The following is a 27,606-nucleotide window of genomic DNA, read 5'->3' as shown; positions in this document are numbered from 1 at the left end:
AAAATAAGTTGTTGCCGAATATTTTTCGTTATTGTTGACAAAATGAACTCTGCTAAGTTCATAATAGTTAGAATCGGAATGCTGCCCAACAATTATTGTTACAAGTCTTATCTCTGACTGAATGAGAGGAGTAAATACTGCATACAAGATAGGGGACTCTGTCCCAATTATCTCCCCTTCCTCTCAAAGTGTGCACTTGTTAACTTCCCTTCACCAATATTAAAGGTAATGACTGGTATAATTAATTAAACTATTTTAGATTTGTGGGAAGTAGTGAACACTTCAGGAGAAAGCAGACATTATTGGGATGTACCCAGAGAAAGTCCTGATGGGAGGAATAACACTAGGGCAGCATCCCAAATAGCACCCTATTCACTACACACACACAATACTAACCAAAAGTAGTGCACTAAAGGTCTATAGGAAATAGAATGCCACTTGGGACACAAACTTACTTGCAACAGAAATGAAAATTCATGTTTTTTTTTAATTGGACAACTTGAGAAAGTCTCTCCATGTTTCAATCCGTTTTCTTCTGTTTGGGGCCTAATTAATAGATCCTGATGGTCCTGGGCACATTTATCAAGGTGGGGTGTTGATCTAGAATCACTGTTCTCCCCGTCTATAATAATCGGTTTCATTACGCAAAAATTGATCTTAGATCAGCACTCCTAATGGGAGACGCTTGACACATACGGCCCATGATCACACCATGCCTTCTACAGTCTCTAGTTTGGGGGCTATGGGTATGGTATCAGCCACTGGGAGTCTCTCCTGTTCCTGGCAGGCCACCTGGTAATCCTGTAGGACCTTCACCACAGCACTGTGGCCAAACTGCATGGCATCATCCAGAGGAATGTTGCCCCACCTGGAGGGAGGTGGTAGAGATGAGACAGAAACTAGATGAAGCATGTCAGAAGTTACAAAAAAAACTAAAAAATACCTCTCAATAAAGACAACGGCCGCAAAGGACCGAATGAGATGGAGAAATAAGACATGAGAGGCTGGGAATATAGTAGCTAAGAGATGTTGTTAGGTTGGAGGAAATGTCAATAGATTGCTATAGGTGGATGAATGAATAAATACTACCGTACCGGTCTTTCACAAAGGGGTTCACTTTGCAGGCGTCTGTTAAGAACCGTACCACATCCACATGGCCTGAGGACAAAGCACAAAAGAGGTTTCTTAGCCCGGTAACACTTGCTAAGAGGCACACATACATAATTCCTGATGATACACTTCTACTACATTATAACACTTGCTAGAAGCTGTAATAACAACTCATAAGTATCTATAACATCACTATGAAGCATTATAAGGCATTTGATTGAACCTTTATTTGATCAGGGAATCATACAGAGGAGCCCTGAATTAAAACAAAACACAAACAATATAAATACAATAATAAGGTCCTCAATCAGCTGTCTGAATGACCCAATCAGCTGTCTGAATGACCCAATCAGCTGTCTGAATGACCCAATCAGCTGTCTGAATGACCCAATCAGCTGTCTGAATGACCCAATCAGCTGTCTGAATGACCCAATCAGCTGTCTGAATGACCCAATCAGCTGTCTGAATTACCCAATCAGCTGTCTGAATTACCCAATCAGCTGTCTGAATTACCCAATCAGCTGTCTGAATTACCCAATCAGCTGTCTGAATTACCCAATCAGCTGTCTGAATTACCCAATCAGCTGTCTGAATTACCCAATCAGCTGTCTGAATTACCCAATCAGCTGTCTGAATTACCCAATCAGCTGTATGAATTACCCAATCAGCTGTCTGAATTACCCAAGAGGCACCAGAACATCACATTCATCAGTAATAAGGTCCTCAATCAGCTGTCTGAATTACCCAAGAGGCACCAGAACATCACATTCATCAGTAATAAGGTCCTCAATCAGCTGTCTGAATTACCCAAGAGGCACCAGAACATCACATTCATCAGTAATAAGGTCCTCAATCAGCTGTCTGAATTACCCCAGAGGCCCCAGAACATCACATTCATCAGTAATAAGGTCCTCAATCAGCTGTCTGAATTACCCAAGAGGCACCAGAACATCACATTCATCAGTAATAAGGTCCTCAATCAGCTGTCTGAATTACCCAAGAGGCACCAGAACATCACATTCATCAGTAATAAGGTCCTCAATCAGCTGTCTGAATTACCCTGGAGGCACCAGAACATCACATTCATCAGTAATAAGGTCCTCAATCAGCTGTCTGAATTACCCTGGAGGCACCAGAACATCACATTGAAGAACATTTTGAAGAGCCAGTGGAGAGAAACTCACCCTCACCAGCAGCCACGTGTAGCGCGGTCCTAGAGTCATAGTCCTTCAGCTCCATGTCCATCAATGACAGAGCAAACCTCAGAGGATAGGAGACAAGCTATATTCTACATAGTATTCCTCATTTCAAAGAGTTACTGTGAAGGATTAGTAGCGAGGAGAGAGTGACATCAAGAGTTACTGTGAAGGATTAGTAGCGAGGAGAGAGTGACATCAAGAGTTACTGTGAAGGATTAGTAGCGAGGAGAGAGTGACATCAAGAGTTACTGTGAAGATTTAGTAGTTAGGAGAGAGTGACATCAAGAGTTACTGTGACGGATTAGTAGCGAGGAGAGAGTGACATCAAGAGTTACTGTGAAGATTTAGTAGTTAGGAGAGAGTGACATCAAGAGTTACTGAAGGATTCGTAGTTAGGAGAGCGAGTGACATCAATAGTTCCTGTGAAGGATTAGTAGCGAGACGAGAGAGTGACATCTACAGCATGTGACTTCGTGGTGAAACTAAGTAAAACATAAACCCTCCTTCTGTAGACTCCTTGATTTGGTATTTTACCTTCTGAGGGCTGACACATCTCCACTGTAGGCTGCAAACATCAGGCTCACCACAGACTTGTTCTACAGATATAGCAGCGATAAATACACCTTAGACTGGGCGGGATACCGGTAGACAACACCGCCCCCATGTCAGTCATAGTGCTCATCATAACAAGAGCAAACTTCAACCTCAATTCATGTTCTAGCAAATATGTTCAATCGTTGGTATGTTTACCTTAACAATTCCACAACAACTACCTAATACACACAAATCTAAGTAAAGGGATGGAATAAGAATATGTATATTTATATATTAGATTTCTATTCCTTTACTTAGATTTGTGTATATTAGGTAGTTGTTGTGGAATTGTTAGATTACTTGTTAGATATTACTACATTGTCGGAACTAGAAGCACAAGCATTTCGCTACACTCGTAATAACATCTGCTAAAATTGGATTAGATTTTCATAAAATGCTCATAACTCTCAAAAGCCCTTTTACCCTATCATCCCCGTCCTGCCTTCGAGGGTCCTGTTTCTTGACCAAGTGTCTCAGGTTGTCATAGTTGTGGAAGTTAAACGAAGACACCAGCTCCTGCAAGACCAAGACAGAAAAAAGCAGATAGTTTATGGGGAAGCGACAACACGATACGTGTTTAAAGAGTACCTATACGAGGACTTGGTAACACATTCAAAAACCTCGGCAAAACACATGAATACGGAGTACACAAGCACTTCTCCCTCCTGTATATGATAGTGTTCACTCTGTACAAGTCATTCAGTCATTGTGTCATACATCGTGTGTAAAACGGGTTACCTGGCAGAAGTGTATTCCTCGGACACTGTTTCCAACTCTGTCTAACGGAGGAGACCAACACATCACTCCCATGACGTTAGGAACCACCAACAGAACTGCTCCTGACACCCCAGACTTAGCAGGCAAGCCCACCTGGGAGAGAAGCATACAGGGGCCATACAGGGTATGGGAAAAGTGTCCGTTAAATCATCCCACTAAAGAAAAAGAAAGGTTGCCTTCATTTGGCAAATAGATGTTTAAAAAGGTTTACTCGACTATTAATACAGGGTTTTTAAAACAGTTTACTAAATGACTAATACAGATACAGTGTATTCAGGAAGTATTCAGATCCCTTCACTTTTCGCACATTTAGTTACGTTACAGCCTTATTCTAAAATGGATTACATTTTTTCTATGAGACTAGAATTTGAGATCAGGTGCATCCTGTTTCCATTTATCATCCTTAATTGGAGCCCAACTGTGGTAAATTCAATTGATTGGACATGATTTGGAAAGGTACACACCTGTCTGTATAAGTTCCCATAGTTGACAGTGCATGTCAGAGCAAAAACCAAGCCATGAGGTTGAAGGAATTGTCCGTAGAGCTCTGAGTCAGGATTGTGTCCAGGCACAGATCAGGAGAATGGTACCAAAAAATGTCTGCAGTATTGAAGGTCCCCAAGAACACAGTGGACTCAATCATTCTTAAATGGAAGAAGTTTGGAACCACCAAGACTCGTCCTAGGGTTGGCCACCTGGCCAAACTGAGCAAGAAAGTGACCAAGAACCCGATGGTCACTCTGACAGAACTCCAGAGTTCCTCGGTGGAGATGGGAGAACCTTCCAGAAGGAGTCTCTCCAAGAAATGGCCATATCACAGTCTGCCGATATATGGACTGCCCGATCAAGAGGATCCTCCTGGATGATGCATTTTGAGAGAGAGTGGTAAGCAGCCTGAAACTGCCATAGCCATAGCACGGATTGAGGGAGACAATGCCATCCTTTCTGATGTTCAGACTCTGCTTGCAGATGTAAGCGAAGAAATTCGTACTGCCCTGCTCACTTCACTGTTGCTCCAAGCCGTGGAAACTGCAGTTCTGAAATACATCAAGAAGCCTGAAGACCATACACACAGCAGCATACATGTTAGACCCCAAGTATGCTGGCAAGAGCAATCCTGTCTGGTGCAGAGATCAACAAGGACTATGGCGTCATCACTACCATGTCTCGCCACCTTGGCCTGGATGAGGGCAAGATTCTTGGCAGTCTGGTGAAGTACACTTCCAAGCAAGGGCTTTGGGATGGAGATGCAATATGGCAGTCGTGCCAACATATCTCATCATCCACCTGGTGGAAGGGACTTTGTGGATCTGAGGCTCTTTACCCTGTTGCCTCCATCATCCTCCAAATCCCACCAACATCAGCCGCCTCAGAGCGCAACTGGTCCTTGTTTGGAAACACACACACCAAAGCACGCAACAGGCTGACTAATGCAAGGATTGAAAAATTGGTGGCCATCCTCAACAAGGTTGGAAAATGACAGTGAAGATGAGGCCTCAGAGTCTGATGTTCAAGAAGTGGACATTGAGGAGGTCCAGGGAGAAGACATAGAAGCCTGAGAAGAAGACAACCATAGCTTTAGTTTCTAGACTATCATTTTACAGATGTATGATGAAAATGTTTTTGAGAGATGCGATGGATCATTGGGGATCATTCAATGTTCCCTTGCTTTTGTTGTTCAGAGAAATCATCCCATGTGAAGAGTCAACTCATTTAATTAAAGTTAAATTTGTAACTAAATTGTTTTTAAAAATGTCTATTGGAAGGATTTAATCATTTGCAATTATGTCTACTTATGATTATGTTTCTGTCTCCATATGATATGGTAAATATATCCAATGCAAAAAAACATCTACATTTAAATGGTATCAATATTTATTTATATTTCCGTTAATTCCCATATATCGCCGTTAATTCCCACGGAAAGTTTCCACCTCTGAATATACCCCAAATTGTGCAACCCTACTGAATACTTACAGTGGGGCAAAAAAGTATTTAGTTAGCCACCAATGGTGCAAGTTCTCCCACTTAAAAAGATCTTTGGAGGGAGTTGAAAGTCTGTGTTGCCCAGCAACAGCCCCAAAACATCACTGCTCTAGAGGAGATCTGCATGGAGGAATGGGCCAAAATACCAGCAACAGTGTGTGAAGACTTACAGAAAATGTTTGACCTCTGTCATTGCCAACAAAGGGTATATAACAAAGTATTGAGATAAACTTTTGTTATTGACCAAATACTATTTTCCACCATAATTTGCAAATAAATTCATAAAAAATCCTACAATGTGATTTTCTGGATTTTTCCCCCTCATTTTGTCTGTCATAGTTGAAGTGTACCTATGATGAAAATTACAGGCCTCTCTCATCTTTTTTAAGTGGGAGAACTTGCACAATTGGTGGCTGACTAAATACTTTTTTGTCCCACTGTATGTAAACATGATATTTTTGTTTTTTCTTTGTCATTATGGGATATTGTGCGTAGATTGATGAGGGAAAACAAATCTACAATTTTAGAGTAATGCTGTAACGTAACAAAAAGTGGAAAAAGTGAATGGGTCTGAATACTTTCAAATGCACTGTACATAGGTAGTTGTATACCTTTCCCTACTATATCACTACTATAAGACTACTGTTTAACTACTATATGACTACTGTACAACTACTCTGACTACTATATTACTACTTCATCTATAAGTCTTGTATAGGTAAAGCCCCGCCTTATCTCAGCTCACTGGTCACCATAGCAGCACCCACCCATAGCACGCACTCCAGCAGGTATATTTCACTGGTCACCCCCAAAGCCAATTCTTCTTTGGCCGCCTTTCCTTCCAGTTCTCTGCTGAAAATGACTGGAACGAACTGCAAAAATCACTGAAGCTGGAGAGTCATATCTCCCTCACTAGGCTTTAAGCATCAGCTGTCAGAATAGCTTACAGATCTGTTATAATCTCCACCCGGCACAGCCAGAAGAGGACTGGCCACCCCTCATAGCCTGATTCCTCTCTAGGTTCCTTCCTAGGTTTTGGCCTTTCTAGGGAGTTTTTCCTAGCCACCGTGCTTCTACACCTGCATTGCTTGCTGTTTAAGGTTTTAGGCTGGGTTTCTGTACAGCACTTTGAGATATCAGCTGATGTACGAAGGGCTATATAAATACATTTGATTTGATCATTGCACCTGTACATAGCCTATGTGTAAATATTCCATCCAACTACCTCATCCCCATGTAATTTTTGTTGTTGTTGCTCCTTTGCACCTCAGTATCTCTACTTGCACATTCATCTTCTGCACATCTATCACTCCAGTGTTTAATTGCTAAATTGTAATTATTTCAAAACTATGGCCTATTTATTGCCTTTACGTCCCTAAACTTACCTTATTTGCACAAACTGTATATAGACTTTTCTATTGTCTTATTGAATGTACGTTTGTTTATTCCATGTGTAACTCTGTGTTGTTGTTTGTGTCTCACTGCTTTATCTTGGCCAGGTCGCAGTTGTTAATGAGAACTTCTTCTCAACAGGCCAACCTGGTTAAATAAAAACCTATATGACGACTGTATAACTACTATAAAACTACTGTATAACTACTATATAACTACTATATGACTACTGTTTAACTACTATATGACTACTGTTTAACTACTACAGTGGGGAGAAATAACTACTTTATAACTACTTCATGACTACTACATAACTATTTTAAAACTACTTTGACTACTATACATCTACTTTATGACTACTATATAACTACTTTATGACTACTATACAACTACTTCATGACTACTGTATAACTACTATATGACTACTGTATAACTACTATATGACTAGTATATAACTACTTTATGACTACTATATAACTACTATATGACTACTTTGACTACTATATAACTACTTTGACTACTTTATGACTACTGTATAACTTCTTTATGACTACTGTATAACTACTATATGACTACTATATGACTACTATATGACTACTATATAACTACTTTATGACTACTATATAACTACTTTATGACTACTATATAACTACTTTATGACTACTGTATGACTATTCTAAAATGACTTTGACTACTATATGACTACTATATAACTACTTTATGACTACTATATAACTACTATATGACTACTATATAACTACTTTATGACTACTATATAACTACTTTGACTACTTTATGACTACTATATTACTACTTCATGACTACTATATAACTACTTTATGACTACTGTATAACTATTTTAAAACTACTTTGACTACTATATAACTACTATATAACTACTATATGACTACTATATAACTACTATATAACTACTATATGACTACTATATAACTACTATATAACTACTTTATGACTACTATATAACTACTTTATGACTACTATATAACTACTTTATGACTACTATATAACTACTTTGACTACTTTGACTACTTTATGACTACTGTATAACTACTATATGACTACTTTATGACTACTGTATAACTATTTTAAAACTACTTTGACTACTATATAACTACTATATAACTACTATATGACTACTATATAACTACTATATAACTACTATATGACTACTATATAACTACTATATAACTACTTTATGACTACTATATAACTACTTTATGACTACTATATAACTACTTTATGACTACTATATAACTACTTTGACTACTTTGACTACTTTATGACTACTGTATAACTACTATATGACTACTTTATGACTACTGTATAACTACTATATGACTACTGTATAACTACTATATGACTACTATATGACTACTATATGACTACTATATAACTACTTTATGACTACTATATAACTATTTTATGACTACTGTATAACTACTTTAAAACTACTTTGACTACTATGACTACTTTATAACTACTATATGACTACTATAGGACTACTATATGACTACTATATAACTACTTTATGACTACTATATAACTACTTTATGACTACTATATAACTACTTTATGACTACTGTATAACTACTTTAAAACTACTTTGACTACTATGACTACTTTATAACTACTATATGACTACAGTATGACTACTATACAACTACTGTATAACTACTTCATGACTTCTATACAACTATTTTAAAACTACTTTGACTACTGTATAACTACTATATAACTACTATATGACTACAGTATGAGTACAATATGACTACTGTATGACTACTATATAACTACTGTATAAATAATATATGAGTACTATATAACTACTTTATAACTACTATATGACTACTATATGACTACTTTATGACTACTATATAACTACTATATGACTACTATATGACTACTATATGACTACTTTGACTACTATATAACTACTTTATGACTACTATATAACTACTTTGACTACTATATAACTACTTTATGACTACTATATAACTACTTTATGACTACTATATAACTACTATATGACTACTATATAACTACTTTATGACTACTATATAACTACTTTATGACTACTATATAACTACTTTATGACTACTATATAACTACTTTGACTACTTTATGACTACTATATTACTACTTCATGACTACTGTATAACTATTTTAAAACTACTTTGACTACTATATAACTACTATATGACTACTATATAACTACTTTATGACTACTATATAACTACTTTATGACTACTATATGACTACTTTATGACTACTTTATGACTACTTCATGACTACTATATAACTACTTTGACTACTTTGACTACTGTATAACTACTTTAACTACTACATAACTACTTTATGACTACTATATAACTACTATATGACTACTGTATAACTACTATATGACTACTATATAACTACTTTATGACTACTGTATAACTACTTTAAAACTACTTTGACTACTATATGACTACTTTATAACTACTATATGACTACTGTATGACTACAGTATGACTACTATATGACTACTATACAACTACTGTATAACTACTTCATGACTTCTATACAACTATTTTAAAACTACTTTGACTACTGTATAACTACTATATGACTACTATATAACTACTATATGACTACTGCATGACTACAGTATGAGTACAATATGACTACTGTATGACTACTATATAACTACTGTATAAATACTATATGACTACAGTATGAGTACTATATAACTACTATATGACTACTATATGACTACTATATGACTACAGTATGAGTACTATGACTACTGTATAACTACTGTATGACTACTGTATGACTACTGTATGACTACAGTATGAGTACTATATGACTACTGTATGAGTACTATATGACTACTGTATGAGTACTATATGACTACTGTATGACTACTATATGACTACAGTATGACTACAGTATGACTTACATGGAAGGCCATCTGTCCAGAGAAGTCGTACATGCCGCAAGAGTGCATTAGACTCAGGGTGTTCCTTACAGCCTCGGCACTCAGGACGCGCTCGCCGGTGATTGGGCAGATCCCCCCGTGGGCCAGCGTTGCCGCCATGACACTTCCAGACTCACAAGTCACCTCTATGGAACACAGCTGAAAGGAAATAATGTATTTACTATATAGAGAGAAACATGTAGGCTCCGTGTTTCCCAGACACATATTAAGCCGAGAACTGAACTAAGAAGTCTATGGAGAATCTTCATTGAAATAACGTTTTTTCGGTCGAGGACTAAGCCTAATTTATGTCTGGGAAACCGCTCCAGTGTCTGTGACTCATATGCACTGCAGGTGCTTTATGTTATACCGTCCAGTCACAAGTCAGCATAATGACGCATTACCAGAAATAGCAAAACCACATACACTGTCACAGTGTGATAAGGTTTATCCGAGGAAGTGTAGTTTACCTGGAAATAGAAGTCCAGCGCGTCAATCATTTCTGCCCCAGTGGGAAAACACTGCAGATGGAAATCAGTTCCTATGATCAATATTTCATACAGGTACAGAATATCTCAAACATTAATATCACATAACCATCACACAGTGAGGGATCATTGTATTTCTGGTGCACAAACCTCCTGACCTGAGTAGTAACTGGAAAGTTATCAGGAGGTGTGTCCCAGAACTACTGTAATTAAAATGTTCCCATCGCCACTGTCCCCCACTGACCTTCTTCTCTTTGAGGTAGTACCCAATTGCAAAATTTCTGTCGCCTGTTTCTTTTTCCGACTGGAACCTGAGACACAGTGAAACAAAGAGAGTCAACAACAACAACAACAACATCAATAATATAACAGAGAGAATAACTCTGCTTTCGGAAAATGAAGACATGAACTAAAACTCACGTGGCATTGCTGAACCCCACGTACTCTTGACCGGCCATCTTCTTAATGAACTCCATCATCTGAGGAGAGAGGATGAGAGATATCGTATAGTAATGCATTGTAATGTAACGTATCATGTGTGCATTGTATTGAACTACGTTTGAATGATACTGAATGATGACACACATTAAGTCTATCTACTTACATAGTCAAACTTCTCTGCCTTATTTGAACCGGGCTGGTGACATACAGAAAGACAGACAGAACAGCCGTGTAAACGACAGGCCACCACATGAAAACCTTTTCAGTAGTCAGCCACAGGGTGGCGATGTTCTACAGGGCTTCAGGACTCAGTAGGCTCAACACACTTTAACAGTATGAATGATCACACATCTTGAGGTCCTAATGTCTACTCCTGAACAAGGTGACAAAAACAAGCAGTTATCACAGTAGACGGTGTCCTAATAAAGACACTGGTTATATGAAGTCTCAGGATAGTACAGGTAATCTCTGTAGTAAATCTGCAATATCACCTGTTCCAAAGCAACAGCACCTGGTCTGAAACAAGTGTATCACTGACCCAGCATTGAGAGGTTAAAGGTGGATTTGGTTCGGAATACATTTTTTTTATAAATTATAGAGCATAGCCGTGATGGCCCAAGTGACCCCAAATGTCCAGTATTGGGGTATAAATAAGATTGTTTGCGTCACAAAGATGCATTACACAGTAATAGTTTTATTGAAGTAGATCTATTAAATTAAAGATTCATTCTGAACAGATAGGCCGAAATCCAAACTTAAACCCTCCTGTTATTCCTTCAGGCTAACTTCCACCTGGAGCCCCCTTTGCCTGGGGCCCCGCTGTCTTTATCGCCGAAATATCTAACTATATATCAGTTAAACTCGCCTGCTCTGTCTATGTACCTTTCTCTCTCCGAGATAACACACACGGACCACCTCTCCAAAGTGCTCTGTTAATTGGTTAAACTGATGGTCCCAGGGTCCCTCCCCCAGCGCGCTGTGAGGGTGACAGGAGAGCAGTAAAGCTGGCAGAACCAGGGTCAACACTACAGACTACCCTACCGACTACCCTACTGACTACCCTACTCACTACACTACCGACTACCCTACTCACTACCCTACCGACTACCCTACCGACTACCCTACCCTACTGACTACCCTACCGACTACACTACCGCCTACCCTACTGACTATACTACACTACCGACTACCCTACTGACTACCCTACTCACTACCCTACTGACTACCCTACTCACTACACTACCGACTACCCTACTCACTACCCTACCGACTACCCTACCGACTACCCTACCCTACTGACTACCCTACCGACTACCCTACTCACTACACTACCGCCTACCCTACTGACTATACTACCGACTACACTACCGACTACCCTACTGACTATCCTACTCACTACCCTAACGACTACCCTACTCACTACACTACATGTAACTACTATCTACCCTACGTGCCAGATAGGCCGTGCGTGTGTGTGTGTTTAGAGCTGCATGTTTCAACGGGACAAAGCCAAACCTACGTCAGCTTCGGGTCAAAGATTGACAGATGCCCTGGATCTTGGTTTGTTGTGCTGATTTGCTTGTCAAACACTGAGTGGATTCAGCAAATAATGACAGTGACAAATATCACTGATGCATCATTGAGAGTGGATGTTTTAAGGGAATATTTAAAGTCAGACAGGATACACTCACACCATGTATAGGGTGGTCTGTAGACTGTGTCTAGTTACAGGATACACTCACACCATGTATAGGGTGGTCTGTAGACTGTCTGTCTAGTTACAGGATACACTCACACCATGTATAGGGTGGTCTGTAGACTGTCTGTCTAGTTACCTTGATAAGAGAGCTAATCACAATGGCTCCAGCATTCACCATGGGGTTGTGGGGTTTGTCTAGGCACACAAAACACAAGTTATTATCAGAGTTAAGAGAGAATACAGTAAGGTCACAGAAGTAGAATGATGCTTTACTATTTGGAGACTAAGTCTTTCTTCGAGAGCTGACATCACTTCGACTTGGTGGAAAGTAGAAGATCCTATCAACCTGAACTCACGTGGTCTTAACTGGTACTGAAATCAAATCATATTTGTCCAGCAAACTAACAAAACACCCGCAAGACAGTAATGTACAGCAACAGGAGCAAGGGTTTCCTTACCCACCTTCCTCATCCAGGTAGAGCTTGTTGAATTTGAGTCCGCTGGGCTCCATCCCCACATAGCGGTGTACCTTCTCTGTCCCAGCCTCGTGGATGGCCACAGCATACTCCAGTGGCTTCACACACGACTGGAGACAGAAGGGCTGCTTAGTGTCCCCTACTGAGTGTCTGGGGGGAGAGGAGGGAGAGACAGAGGGAAAAGGCCTTTAGTAAAGAGGAAATAAAGGAAGAAAGACAGAGAGGACCAGAGAAACAGGACCAGAGAAACAGAGGAAGAAAGAAAGAGACAGAGAGAGAGAGAGAGAGAGAGGACCAGATGAAGAAAGAGAGAGGACCAGATGAAGAAAGAGAGAGGACCAGATGAAAAGGTGTCAGTAGTACGAGTCACTATTTCACATTCAGTTATCAATCATCCAGATATATAGACACACAGGGAGGTTGTACCCACCTCTGCCCGTCCACTGTACACAGGGAGGTTGTACCTACCTCTGTCCGTCCACTGTACACAGGGAGGTTGTACCTACCTCTGTTCATCCACTGTACACAGGGAGGTTGTACTTACCTCTGTTCATCCACTGTACACAGGGAGGTTGTACCTACCTCTGTCCATCCACTGTACACAGGGACACACCCCAGAGATCAGGACTGAACTTGGCCAGGTGAGGAATGTAGACTGCTACCTGTAACCAGGAAGTACAGACCATCAGAACCATATCACATGTAGATAATACTCCACACTTCAAATGTTTTGTTTGAGTACATGCCATAGAACAACAGACTAGAGGTCGACCAATTAATCAGGATTGGCCGATAAATTAGGGCCGATTTCAAGTTGTTTTCATAACAATCGGTAATCAGCATTTTGGACACCGATCGTGGCCAATTACATTGCACTCCACGAGGAGACTGCGTGGCAGGCTGACAACCTGTTATGTGAGTGCAGCAAGGAGCCAAGGTAAGGTACTAGCTAGCATTTAACATATCTTATAAAAAACAATCAATCTTAACGTAATCACTAGTTAACTACACATGGTTGATGATATTACTAGTTTAGCTAGTTTGTCCTGTGTTGCATATACAGTAATCGATGCGATGCCTGTTAATTTATCATTGAATCATAGCCTACTTCGCCAAACGGTTATTGAACAAGGTTATTGAACAAGCGTATTCGCGTAAAAAGCACTGTCGTTGCTCCAATGTGTACCTAACCATAAACATCAATGCCTTTCTTAAAATCAATACACAAGTATATATTTTTAGACCTGCATATTTAGTTAATATTGCCTTCTAACATGAATTTATTTTAACTAGGGTAATTGTGTCACTTCTCTTGCGTTCTGTGCAACAGAGTCAGGGTATATGCAGCAGTTTGGGCCGCCTGGCTCGTTGCCAACTGTGTGAAGACCAACTTCACCAAACGGGGGATGATTTAACAAAAGCACATTTGCGAAAAAAGCACAATCGTTGCACGAATGTACCTAACCATAAACATCAATGCCTTTCTTAAAATCAAAACACAGAAGTATATATTTTTAAACTTGCATATTGAGTTAAAGAAATCCAGGTTAGCAGGCAATATTAACCAGGTGAAATTGTGTCACTTCTCTTGTGTTCATTGCACGCAGAGTCAGGGTATATGCAACAGTTTGGGCCGCCTGGCTCGTTGCAAACTAATTTGCCAGAATATTACGTAATTATGACATAACATTGAAGGTTGTGCAATGTAACAGGAATATTTAGACTGATGGATGCCACCCGTTAGATAAAATACGGAACAGTTCCGTATTTCACTGAACGAATAAACGTTTTATTTTCAAAATTATAGTTTCCGGATTCTACCATATTAATGACCTAAGGCTCGTATTTCTGTGTTATTATGTTAGAATTAAGTCTATGATTTGATAGAGCAGTCTGACTGAGCGATGGTAGGCAGCAGCAGGCTCGTAAGCATTCATTCAAACAGCACTTTTTTGCATTTGCCAGCAGCTGTTTATGACTTCAAGCCTATCAACTCCCAAGATTCGGATGGTGTAACCGATGTGAAATGGCTAGCTAGTTAGCGGGGTGCGCACTAATAGCGTTTCAATCGGTGACGTTACTCGCTCTGAGACCTTGAAGTAGTTGTTCCCCTTGCTCTGCAAGGGCCGCAGCTGTTGTGGAGCGATGGGTAACGATGCTTCGAGGGTGGCTGTTGTCGATGTGTTCCTGGTTCGAGCCCACGTAGGGGTGAGGAGAGGGACGGAAGCTATACTGTTACACTGGCAATACTAAAGTGCCTATAAGAACATCCAATAGTCAAAGGAGATAAAGAGATAAATAGTCCTATAATTCCTATAATAACTACAACCTAAAACTTCTTAACTGGGAATATTGAAGGCTCATGTTAAAAGGAACCACCAGCTTTCATATGTTCTCATGTTCTGAGCAAGGAACTTAAACGTTAGCTTTCTTACATAGCACATATTGCGCTTTTACTTTCTTCTCCAACACTTTGTTTTTGCATTATTTAAACCAAATTGAACATGTTTCATTATTTATTCGAGGCTAAATTGATTTTATCGATGTATTATATAAAGTTAAAATAAAAGTGTTCATTCAGTATTGTTGTAATTGTCATTATTACAAATAAATACTTGTAAAAAAAATACAAAAATAAAATAAAAATACAAAAATTAAATCGGTATCGGCTTGTTTTGGTCCTCCAATAATTGGTATTGGTATAGGCGTTGAAAAATCATAATTAGTCAACCTCTACAACAGACACATGTTAACGGAAAGCATATCAGAGTAAAAGACAGAGTAAGAGGACAGACGACAAAAAAGAGAGCTAGTAAGAGACAGATGGAGAAGAGTGACACATATGAAAAGTGGAAACAAATCTCCTTACATGTCCGTTGTGGTTTTTCTGAACGGTGTCGTAGATTTGATCTATTTTTGAAACGAAGGATTCAAACTCAGGGATGATGAACTTCTTTCTGAAGGCCTGGATCAGAAGCACTATGTTCCCACCTACACACCTGAGGGTTGGTACAACAAACAATACAATATTAGATCATCAATACAGAAACCCGGTCATTGAACAAGTTCTAGAGCATTCTAGAAAACTAGTTCTGTGAATGAGATGAACTTTGAACTTTTCCCAGATGTTTGCTTTGAAGTGGTGACACAGTGGATGGACTGCTGCTCATGACTGTATTATGACGTCTGACCTTCTCCTCTGTTGTTGTTTGCCTACTAGACTTGGTGCTGATAAGTGGTTTGAATTGTTGTGGAAATTAGGGTTCAGCGGAGCTATGTGAGAATATAAACTCCATTCTTTGTGACACACATGGCTAATGATACTCCTTATGTATCCTATTAACAGCCTGACACATTTTTTAAATATGTTTTACTGTCACATACACCGGATAGGTGCAGTGAAATGTGTTGTTTTACAGGGTCAGCCATAGCACTGCGCCCCAAGAGCAAATAAGGGTTAAGTGCTTTGCTCAAGGGCACCTTGACAGATTGTCAGCTCGGGTATTTGAACCAGCAACCTTTTCGTTTCTAGCCCAACGCTCTAACTGCTAGGCTACCTGCCGCTCGATGCTCCCTATATTATTTCCTACCCCAACCTATGTTGCACTTAAAAACAAACACATATGATTAGGGGCAAGAAAAAGTATGTGAACCCTTTGGAATTACCTGGATTTCTGCATAAATTGGTCATAAAATTTGATGTGATCTTCATCTAAGTCACAACAATAGACAAACACAGTCTGCTTAAAACTAATAACACACAGAAATTATATGTTTTTCATGTCTTTATTGAACACACCGTGTAGACATTCACAGTGCAGGGTGGGAAAAGTATGTGAATCCTTGGATTTAACAACTGGTTGACCCTCCTTTGGCAGCAATAGCTTCAAACAAACATTTTCTGTAGATGCGGATCAGACCTGTACAACAGTCAGGAGGAATTTGGGGGCTTTCCTCTTTACAAAACTGTTTCAGTTCAGCAATATTCTTGGGATGTCTGGTGTGAACTGCTCTCTTGAGGTCATGCCACAGCATCTCAAATCGGGTTGAGGTCAGGACTCTGACTGGGCCACTCCAGAAGGTCAGGACTCTGACTGGGCCACTCCAGAAGGTCAGGACTCTGACTGGGCCACTCCAGAAGGTCAGGACTCTGACTGGGCCACTCCAGAAGGTCAGGACTCTGACTGGGCCACTCCAGAAGGTGTATTTTCTTCTGTTGAAGCCATTCTGTTGTTGATTTACTTCTGTGTTTTGGGTCGTTGTCCTGTTGCATCACCCAACTTCTGTTGAGCTTCAATTGGCGGACAGATAGCCCTTCATTCTCCTGAGAATTCATTTCTCTGTCGATGATAGCAAGCTGTCCAGGCCCTGAGGCAGCAAAGCAGCCCCAAACCATGATGCTCCCTGCACCCTGCTTCACAGTTGGGATGAGGTTTTGATGTTGGTGTGCTGTGCCTTTTTGTCTCCACACATAGTGTTGTATGTTCCTTCCAAACAACTCAACTTTAGTTTAATCTGTCCACATAATATTTTGCCAGTAGCGCTATGAAAGGGACAACAGTGGCTTCTTCCGTGGTGTCCTCCCATGAACCCCATTCTTGTTTTGTGTTTTACACAAGTAGACCCGTCAACAGAGATGTTAGCATGTTCCAGAGATTTCTGTAAGTCTTTAGCTGACACTCTAGGATTCTTCTTAACCTCATTGAGCATTCTGCGCTGTGCTCTTGCAGTCATCTTTGCAGGACGGCCACTCCTAGGGAGAGTAGCAACAGTGCTGAACTTTCTCCAATTATAGACAATTTGTCTTACAGTGGACTGATGAACATCAAGGCTTTTAGAGATGATTTTGTAACCCTTTCCAGCTTTATGCAAGTCAAGGTCTTTTGAGATCTCTTTAGTTGGAGGTTCACATCAGCCAATGCTTCTTGTGAATAGCAAACTCTGCAGCAAATAGCACATTTTGTGAGTGTTTTTTATAGGGCAGGGCAGCTCTAACCAACATCTCCAATCTCATCTCATTGATTGGACTCCAGGTTAGTTGACTCCTGACTCCAATTGGCTAATGACTTCTCCAAAAGCTTAGGGGTTCACATACTTTTCTCAACCTACACTGTGAATGTTTAAATTCTGTATTCAACACGGACAAGAAAAATACAATAATTTGTGTGTTATTAGTTTAAGCACACGGTTTTTGTCTATTGTTGTGATTTAGATGAAGATCAGATCAAATGTTATGACCAATTTATGCAGAAATCCAGGTAATTCCAAAGGGTTCACATCCTTCTTCTTGCCACTGTATGTGTACACTAAGAAAAAAGGCGCTATCTAGAACTAAAAGGGTTATTTGGTTGTCCCCATAGCATAACCCTTTGAAGAATGCTTTTTGGTTCTAGGTAGAACCCTTTTGAGTTCCATGTATAACCCTTTCCACTGAGGGTTCTACCTGGAACCAAAAATGGTTCTACCTGGAACCAAAACGGGTTCTACATGGAACCGAAAAGCTTTCTCCTATGGGGACAGACAAAGAACCTTTTTGGAAACCTTTTTTTCTAAGAGTGTCGACTAACTGGCAGATATAAGGAACACTGGTTTTCCCCACGAGATCAAGATGCCTGGACTGTCAAAGTCCACTCTAGATGTCAATCATTCACTCTTTAACTGAATTGTAATGAAAGGACATGCATTGCCATAGCTGATACACAAAGCTGTCACAGGTCAACTGATTAAGGGTTACATTTAATTCCAATCAAAATGTACTTTGTGTGTGTGTGTGTGTGTGTGTGTGTGTAGGCCCAAGGACCAAGGCAGCTGGCACCTATAAATCTGAGTCAAACTCTGCTCTTTAGCCCACACAAGACTACCCGTATCCACCCTCAGCCCACGGTCCCTCAGCCCACGGTCCCTCAGCCCACGGTCCCTCAGCCCACGGTCCCTCAGCCCACGGTCCCTCAGCCCACGGTCCCTCAGCCCACGGTCCCTCAGCCCACGGTCCCTCAGCCCACGGTCCCTCAGCCCACGGTCCCTCAGCCCACGGTCCCTCAGCCCACGGTCCCTCAGCCCACGGTCCCTCAGCCCACGGTCCCTCAGCCCACGGTCCCTCAGCCCACGGTCCCTCAGCCCACGGTCCCTCAGCCCACGGTCCCTCAGCCCACGGTCCCTCAGCCCACGGTCCCTCAGCCCACGGTCCCTCAGCCCACGGTCCCTCAGCCCACGGTCCCTCAGCCCACGGTCCCTCAGCCCACGGTCCCTCAGCCCACGGTCCCTCAGCCCACGGTCCCTCAGCCCACGGTCCCTCAGCCCACGGTCCCTCAGCCCACGGTCCCTCAGCCCACGGTCCCTCAGCCCACGGTCCCTCAGCCCACGGTCCCTCAGCCCACGGTCCCTCAGCCCACGGTCCCTCAGCCCACGGTCCCTCAGCCCACGGTCCCTCAGCCCACGGTCCCTCAGCCCACGGTCCCTCAGCCCACGGTCCCTCAGCCCACGGTCCCTCAGCCCACGGTCCCTCAGCCCACGGTCCCTCAGCCCACGGTCCCTCAGCCCACGGTCCCTCAGCCCACGGTCCCTCAGCCCACGGTCCCTCAGCCCACGGTCCCTCAGCCCACGGTCCCTCAGCCCACGGTCCCTCAGCCCACGGTCCCTCAGCCCACGGTCCCTCAGCCCACGGTCCCTCAGCCCACGGTCCCTCAGCCCACGGTCCCTCAGCCCACGGTCCCTCAGCCCACGGCCCCTCAGCCCACGGCCCCTCAGCCCACGGCCCCTCAGCCCACGGCCCCTCAGCCCTCAGTGGACTGAGAGCACATATACTTTTGCCTCTAGCTAACTCTTAAAATGACTTGAAGAGTAAATGCCAGAGAGAGGAGCCATGTGTGTTTGAGTGAGTGAGCAAGTGAGTACAACGTAAAACACCAAATAATACATGCGAAGAGCCGTTCAAGTCTACAACCACCTAAAAGGAAGCAATTTGCAAACCTTCCATAACAAAGCCATCACCTACAGAGAGATGAACCTGGAGAAGAGTCCCCTAAGCAAGCTGGTCCTGGGGCTCTGTTCACAAAGACAAACAGACCCCACCGAGCCCCAGGACAGCAACACAATTAGACCCAATCAAATCATGAGAAAACAAAAAGATAATTATTTCCAATGTGTCAAGTAATTAACAAAAAAAGAGGAAACTAGAATGCTATTTGAGTACACAGTGGCATAATACCTGACCACTGTGACTGACCCAAACATAAGGAAAACTTAGACTATGTACAGACTCAGTGATCATAGCCTTGCTATTGAGAAATGCCGCCGTAGGCAGACCTGGCTCTCAAGAGAAGACAGGCTATGTGCTCACTGCCCACAAAATGAGGTGGAAACTGAGCTGCACTTCCTAACCTCCTGTCCAATTTATGACCATATTAGAGACACATATTTCCCTCAGATTACACAGACCCACAAAGAATTCGAAAAGAAACCAAATTTTGATAAACTCCCATATCTACTGGGTGAAATACCACAGTGTGACATCACAGCAGCAAGATTTGTGACCTGTTGCCACAAGAAAAGGGAAACCAGTGAAGAACAAACACCACTGTAAATACAACCCATATTTATGCTTATTTTCACTTTCTGTTTTCCCTTCCCAACTATTTGCACATCGTTACAACACTGTATATAGACATAATATGACATTTCAAATGTCTTTATTCTTCTGTGATGTTTACTGTTAATTTAAAAAAAACTTTTGTTTATTATCTACTTCACTTGTTTTGGCAATGTTAACATATGTTTTCCATTCCAATAAAGCACTTAATTCAATTCAGAGTGAGTGAGTGAGTGAGTGAGTGAGTGAGTAAGCCTACAACAAACTTTGGGTTAATAATGTGGAATGCTGAAGGGGTCAGGGTATTAATAGACTCACTCTACCATGGCACCTGGCAGTAAGAGGAGATGGAAATGTGATGACTGTGTGACAGAGGCACAGAGGGCTAGAGAGGTGGAGAGGGGTAGAGAGGGGTAGAGTGAGGTGGAGGGGTAGAGAGGTAGAGAGAGGTAAGGAGACGTGGACAGGGGTAGAACTGTAGAGAGGGGTGTAGAGGGGTTGAGGGCTAGAGAGGGGTAGAGAGGGGTAAAGAGAGGTAGAAGGGGGCGAGAGGGGTAGAGAGAGGTATATAGAGGGGTAGAAGGGGATTGAGAGGGGTAGAAGGGGGTGGATAGAGGTAGAAGGGGGTGGAGAGAGGTGGAGACAGGTAGAGGTGGCTCTAGAAGCAGGTCCCAAATCCCCCCCACCCTTGGACCTACCCTCGGTTTATGCAGACCAGCTGTAAGCAATATGGTGGAAGCTCCAACAATGCACTGCTTGTACCTATCCAGACCCTTCAGATCTGCAAACATCGAGGGGTTAGGGACAAGAGGGAGGGGTATGGAGCAATGTGGGAACGTCTAAATCCAACAAGGAGACAAGCTGGGCGACTCACTTGTGGAAGAGTTCCCGGTCCATCATGACGTCATGACAGGATTCCGATACGGAGTGTTGCAGTTTATCCATACAGTCCTTCAGTCGCGGGTCGGATACAATAAGACCAGTCCTCTTGAGGGCCTAATCAAATCAAATCAAACTTTATTTAAAGTGCATATAAAGTCACAAGACATGTTACAGTAAAAAAAACAATACAATGAAGCGGTTCAAGTAAACAAAAGACGATAAAATAGATGAATAAATTAACAACACAAAGATTTGGTTGGGGAGAAAGGAATGATGTTGTCAGCGAAGCCATACTGCAAAGCTATACTGCAGTGTAATTTACAGTGTTCTGTATATCATTCTGCCTGGTCATGTCGAGTCCACATCTCACACAGTTATTAATACTGTTGTGAGGAACTTGGATGTGAACTAAATTTATATGAACTAACTTTAACTCATCTTGAGGCCCACTGACATACACAAATCTTGTTGCAAGTTGAGTAACTGATATCCATTTTTTGTCCAAGCTGGACTGAAGCTGGTTTGGGTACGCTTTGAGTCACTTGTTGCAAGTTGAGTAACTGATACCCTTCTTTGTCCAAGCTGGACTGAAGCTGGTTTGGGTACGCTTTGAGTCACTTGTTGCATGTTGAGTAACTGATACCCTTCTTTGTCCAAGCTGGACTGAAGCTGGTTTGGGTACGCTTTGAGTCACTTGTTGCATGTTGAGTAACTGATACCCTTCTTTGTCCAAGCTGGACTGAAGCTGGTTTTGGGTAAGCTTTGAGTCACTTGTTGCAAGTTGAGTAACTGATATCCATTTTTTGTCCAAGCTGGACTGAAGCTGGTTTGGGTACGCTTTGAGTCACTTGTTGCATGTTGAGTAACTGATATCCATTTTTTGTCCAAGCTGGACTGAAGCTGGTTTGGGTACGCTTTGAGTCACTTGTTGCAAGGGTTTTGATTGAAACAGTGCAGTAGTGCTGGTGCAATATAAAACACAGATCAGATCAGAGCTTTGACTATCATTGACATCTTCTACAATTGATTCTTTCATTTAACAAGTTTGTTTTTAGGGGGATAATTTCATCACATGTTGAAATACAAAACCCCCATGTTATAGTTGAATGATGATACAACCTAATCTAGTCTGTCTAGTCTCTGCAGAGTAATCTTTACAACCTAATCTAGTCTGTCTAGTCTCTGCAGAGTAATCTTTACAACCTAATCTAGTCTGTCTAGTCTCTGCAGGGTAATCTTTACAACCTATTCTAGTCTCTGCAGGGTAATCTTTACAACCTAATCTAGTCTGTCTAGTCTCTGCAGGGTAATCTTTACAACCTAATCTAGTCTGTCTAGTCTCTGCACGGTAATCTTTACAACCTAATCTAGTCTGTCTTGTCTCTGCAGAGTAATCTTTACAACCTAATCTAGTCTGTCTAGTCTCTGCACGGTAATCTTTACAACCTAATCTAGTCTGTCTTGTCTCTGCAGGGTAATCTTTACAACTAGTCTCTGCCGTGTAACTTTACAACCTAATCTAGTTTCTGACGGGTAACTTTACAACCTAATTTAGTCTCTGCCGGGTAACTTTACAACCTAATCTAATCTCTGCAGGGTAATCTTTACAACCTAATCTAGTCTCTCCTGGGTAACTTTACAACCTAATCTAGTCTCTCCCGGGTAACTTTACAACCTAATCTAGTTTCTGCCGGGTAACTTTACAACCTAATTGAGTCTCTGCCGGGTAATCTTTACAACCTAATCTAGTCTCTGCAGGGTAATCTTTACAACCTAATCTCTGCAGGGTAATCTTTACAAATTAATCTAGTCTCTGCCGGGTAACTTTACAACCTAATCTAGTCTCTGCCGGGTAGTGTTTACAACCTAATCCAGTCTGTCTGGTCTCTGCAGGGTAATCTTTACAATTTAATCTAGTCTGTCTAGTCTCAGCAGGGTAATCTTTACAACCTAATCTAGTCTGTCTGGTCTCTGCAGGGTAATCTTTACAACCTAATCTAGTCTGTCTAGTCTCAGCAGGGTAATCTTTACAACCTAATCTAGTCTGTCTAGTCTCTGCAGGGTAATCTTTACAACTTAATCTAGTCTGTCTAGTCTCAGCAGGGTAATCTTTACAACCTAATCTAGTCTCTGCAGGGTAGTCTTCACAACCTAATCTAGTCTGTCTAGTTCCTGCAGGGTAATCTTTACAATCTATTCCATTCTGTCTAGTCTCTGCAGGGTCATCTTTACAATATATTCTAGTCTGTCTAGTCTCTGCAGGGTAATCTTTACAATATATTCCAGTCTGTCTAGTCTCTGCAGGGTAATCTTTACAATATATTCCAGTCTGTCTAGTCTCTGCAGGGTACACTTTACAACCTAATCTAGTCTCTCTGGTCTCTGCAGGGTAAACTTTACAACCTATTTCTAGTCTCTGCAGGGTAATCTTTACAACCTATTTCTAGTCTCTCTGGTCTCTGCAGGGAAATCTTTAGACTGATGTGTTGTGATCTTCACCAGACACATTCCTTCCTTCATCAGGCTTGGAGACATGGACACTATTTAATTTAAATAACATAATGAAATAGCCATGTTCCACGATACACCTTATTGTTTCAAGAGTCGATTCACTCAATTGTTTTTATTTATTTATTTAACCTTTATTTAACTAGGTTAAATCAGCGGGATGTATAATTTTTTTAACAGCTATTTGTTATCTATTCAGAAAATTCATATGGATATGAATATCTATAACCTACTATAGGGGACTACAGTACATTGGCCTGTCTTGACATCTACATTGGGAAAGTATGCTATGAAGAATAATATGTTTCTCCTGATAGTTGCACTGTCTATGTCAAACACTGCAATTCCATTTGCAATGAACACCATGTCAGCTTGCACAAGGGATGTACTCGATGTACGCCTCACTTGTCTTGTTTTTCCTTCCTCATAATTACCATATTCCTCAGAATTACCCTACCTCCTCCCGTCCTCATAATTACCCTACCTCCTCCCGTCCTCATAATTACCCTACCTCCTCCCGTCCTCATAATTACCCTACCTCCTCCCGTCCTCATAATTACCCTACCTCCTCCCGTCCTCATAATTACCCTACCTCCTCCCGTCCTCATAATTACCCTACCTCCTCCCGTCCTCATAATTACCCTACCTCCTCCCGTCCTCATAATTACCCTACCTCCTCCCGTCCTCATAATTACCCTACCTCCTCCCGTCCTCATAATTACCCTACCTCCTCCCGTCCTCATAATTACCCTACCTCCTCCCGTCCTCATAATTACCCTACCTCCTCCCGTCCTCATAATTACCCTACCTCCTCCCGTCCTCATAATTACCCTACCATCCTCCCGTCCTCATAATTACCCTACCTCCTCCCGTCCTCATAATTACCCTACCTCCTCCCGTCCTCATAATTACCCTACCTCTTCCCGTCCTCATAATTACCCTACCTCCTCCCGTCCTCATAATTACCCTACCTCCTCCCGTCCTCATAATTACCCTACCCCCTCCCGTCCTCATAATTACCCTACCTCCTCCCGTCCTCATAATAACCCTACCTCCTCCCGTCCTCATAATTACCCTACCTCCTCCCGTCCTCATAATTACCCTACCTCCTCCCGTCCTCATAATTACCCTACCTCCTCCCGTCCTCATAATTACCCTACCTCCTCCCGTCCTCATAATTACCCTACCTCCTCCCGTCCTCATAATTACCCTACCTCCTCCCGTCCTCATAATTACCCTACCTCCTCCCGTCCTCATAATTACCCTACCTCCTCCCGTCCTCATAATTACCCTACCTCCTCCCGTCCTCATAATTACCCTATCTCCTCCCGTCCTCATAATTACCCTACCTCCTCCCGTCCTCATAATTACCATATTCCTCGTAATTACCCTACCTTCTCCCTTCCTCATAATTACCATATTCCTCATAACTACCCCACTCCCCCCTTCCTCATAATTACCATATTCCTCCTAATTACCCTACTTCCTCCCTTCCTCATAATTACCCTATTCCCTCCCTTCCTCATAATTACCCTACTTCCTCCTAATTACCCTATTTCCTCCATTCCACATAAGGACCCTACTTCCTCTCTAGCACTTAATTACCCTACTTCCTCCCTTCCTCATAATTACCCTACTTCCATTCCTCATAAGGACCCTACGTCCTCTCTAGCACATAATTACCCTACTTCCTCAAAGTAAAGAGAGTTGGCACTGCCACGGTGGCAGTTTGGTGGCCCCAAGTCTCCAATAACCCTTGCACTCAGCATACCTGGAGTAAGTATAGCTCAAATGGTGGAAAGACGAAGTTTGAGTGAGAGCAGAATTACATCAAGTCTCATAGATCATCTCTTATGACAGATTTTGTATCTTTATTTGCAAATAAATGTCTGTTCTTCAGTGTTTTTGTGTGTGTGGGAGGGAGGGAGCGAGACAGAGGGGGCGAGAGAACAAGAATGTGCTTTGGTGTTTGTGGCTGTATGTCTACATCAAGAGAGAGTTTGTTGTCAAGGAGGGTTGTGACAGAGTAAGGTATTTAATTTACAACCTACTCTTCTTTTCTGTATAGGTTAACGGATGTGTGTACTTACTCACAGAGATAAAGTGTGAGACGGGGACTTGTTTCTGACCCTCTGTGATGATGTAGAAGAGCATATCTTCTACCTCCGAGAAGAGACCCTTCCCACTGCTCCTACATATACATACAGTGAAGAGGGAAATTGTCAGCTTTAAACAACACAGACATACACAACTTGATTGGCTATTTATAAAGAGTAATGGATGATTGAGGAGAATGGAGACCAGCATTGTTTTGAATATACAATAACATAGGCCTAAATGTGATTCACGTAAACAAACAGTAAATTAATATCTGCCAATCAATACATAACAAATTAACTGTCTGAACTGGAACAATAAAAAACACAAACTCACAGTTTGGAAAGCACGTGGTCCATGTCAGAGGTTGTTCCGATGCGGTGCTGATCTGTTGAGCTTGTGTTGAAATATTGTGCCGGTTGAACTTTAACATTACGACGACAACACGGTAATAAACCGTTATAACAAACCTTTTTAAAAACTATTTTAGTCGTGTCTTTCAAAGTTTCAACAGCTGCTGTGTTGGTCACACGTAATATTTTCAAACAGTGCATGGTTACACTAACGTTACAAAAATAAAGGCATTTAAGGATAAATAACTTCCTTCGGATACCTTTTCGATAGTATTCCCGTTACTTTCTCCACTATTTACCCTTAGTCTGATAAGTCCGTTTTGGTCAACCGACTACAGGTATCTAGGGAGCAATCTCTCAATCTTTTCACGTTCGAAACAAGAAAGCGCACAAGAGGAAAACTGCGCCGATGACGACGGAGTGTGTATTTATAGCAGGTCAACTTGGCTGCTGGGGAGCAAGGAAACCCCCAGCTCCCGCTAAAACCATTGACAACAACTACAGTGCCCTTTTCAAAGGATTGTTAAATAAATGTTTAGAACTATTTGGTTTTAATATTATCACATTGAAGAACATAGTCAGAACTAGATATTTCAGATTATTCCTCATTTAGCTCTATCATCTGAGTTATACAGCAAATAACTGCATGCTTTTCATGATATGTAAACTTCAACTGATCATTTTTTCCATTTGGCATGTAACGCTAAGCAAACAATATGTGTAATTCATCTTGCTTCATCGGATATTAGGCTTTCAGAAAGAGCTTGACATTGGTAAGTCCTCCTGGTAAAGTTGTCAGTTGGACTACGGTCATCACCACTACAGTATATGGAAAGCAAATCAAACAATATCTGGATATAGCCATCTAGTTTATACCCTGAAAGTTATCTTGTTAACGTGATCTATTATTAGCTAGCTAACTATCAAGCAAATTAGACGTGGTCCATCAGTCAATGTAGCCTATCATGTATGTCTGCAGCAATTCTTAAATGCTACTAAAATCAATGTTGAAAGGGAGAAAACGTTAGCTAACTTC

General features: G+C 41.5%; 1 protein-coding gene across 6 annotated transcripts; it reads right to left on the bottom strand.

The window, feature by feature from the left end:
• Positions 1–467: 467 nt before the first annotated feature.
• On the bottom strand, positions 468–27,131 carry LOC109891451 (glutaminase kidney isoform, mitochondrial-like). 6 transcript variants are annotated; one of them, XR_002255534.2, is made up of 18 exons: positions 26,554–27,131; positions 26,215–26,311; positions 21,605–21,726; positions 16,012–16,141; positions 13,725–13,804; positions 13,129–13,292; positions 12,803–12,861; positions 11,131–11,163; positions 10,947–11,005; positions 10,771–10,837; positions 10,509–10,559; positions 10,021–10,197; positions 3,642–3,773; positions 3,327–3,419; positions 2,844–2,905; positions 2,295–2,391; positions 1,095–1,158; positions 468–868 (listed from the first exon to the last, which is right to left on the bottom strand). XR_002255534.2 is itself a non-coding variant. In XM_020484005.2 (18 exons), the coding sequence occupies exons 1-18, from the start codon at positions 26,769–26,771 to the stop codon at positions 706–708; spliced, it is 1,848 nt and encodes a 615-aa protein (XP_020339594.1). In that variant the 5' UTR covers positions 26,772–26,988; the 3' UTR covers positions 468–705. The 6 variants fall into 6 exon arrangements, 5 of the variants coding, with proteins under 5 accessions (XP_020339594.1, XP_031681580.1, XP_031681579.1 ...); XM_020484005.2 differs by having other exon boundaries at positions 2,295–2,371; positions 26,554–26,988; XM_031825720.1 differs by lacking the exon at positions 26,554–27,131 and adding an exon at positions 21,429–21,511 and having other exon boundaries at positions 2,295–2,371; positions 13,125–13,292; positions 26,211–26,311.
• Positions 27,132–27,606: the final 475 nt, after the last annotated feature.

Source organism: Oncorhynchus kisutch, linkage group LG5, assembly GCF_002021735.2.
Source record: "Oncorhynchus kisutch isolate 150728-3 linkage group LG5, Okis_V2, whole genome shotgun sequence".
NCBI lineage: Eukaryota > Metazoa > Chordata > Actinopteri > Salmoniformes > Salmonidae > Oncorhynchus > Oncorhynchus kisutch.
This window is presented reverse-complemented; position numbering and strand designations above follow the sequence as displayed.

Bases quoted from the DNA above. Each gene is read 5' to 3' on its own strand.
- LOC109891451 (XM_020484005.2), bottom strand. From the start codon at position 26,771: ATGCACTGTTTGAAAATATTACGTGTGACCAACACAGCAGCTGTTGAA. The intron at 21,727-26,214 runs GTGAGTAAGTAC...TGATTTGATTAG, and splicing joins CCGTCTCACACTTTATCTCT to GCCCTCAAGAGGACTGGTCT. The intron at 13,805-16,011 runs GTAAGGAGATTT...TCCTGGTTACAG, and splicing joins AGAAAAACCACAACGGACAT to GTAGCAGTCTACATTCCTCA.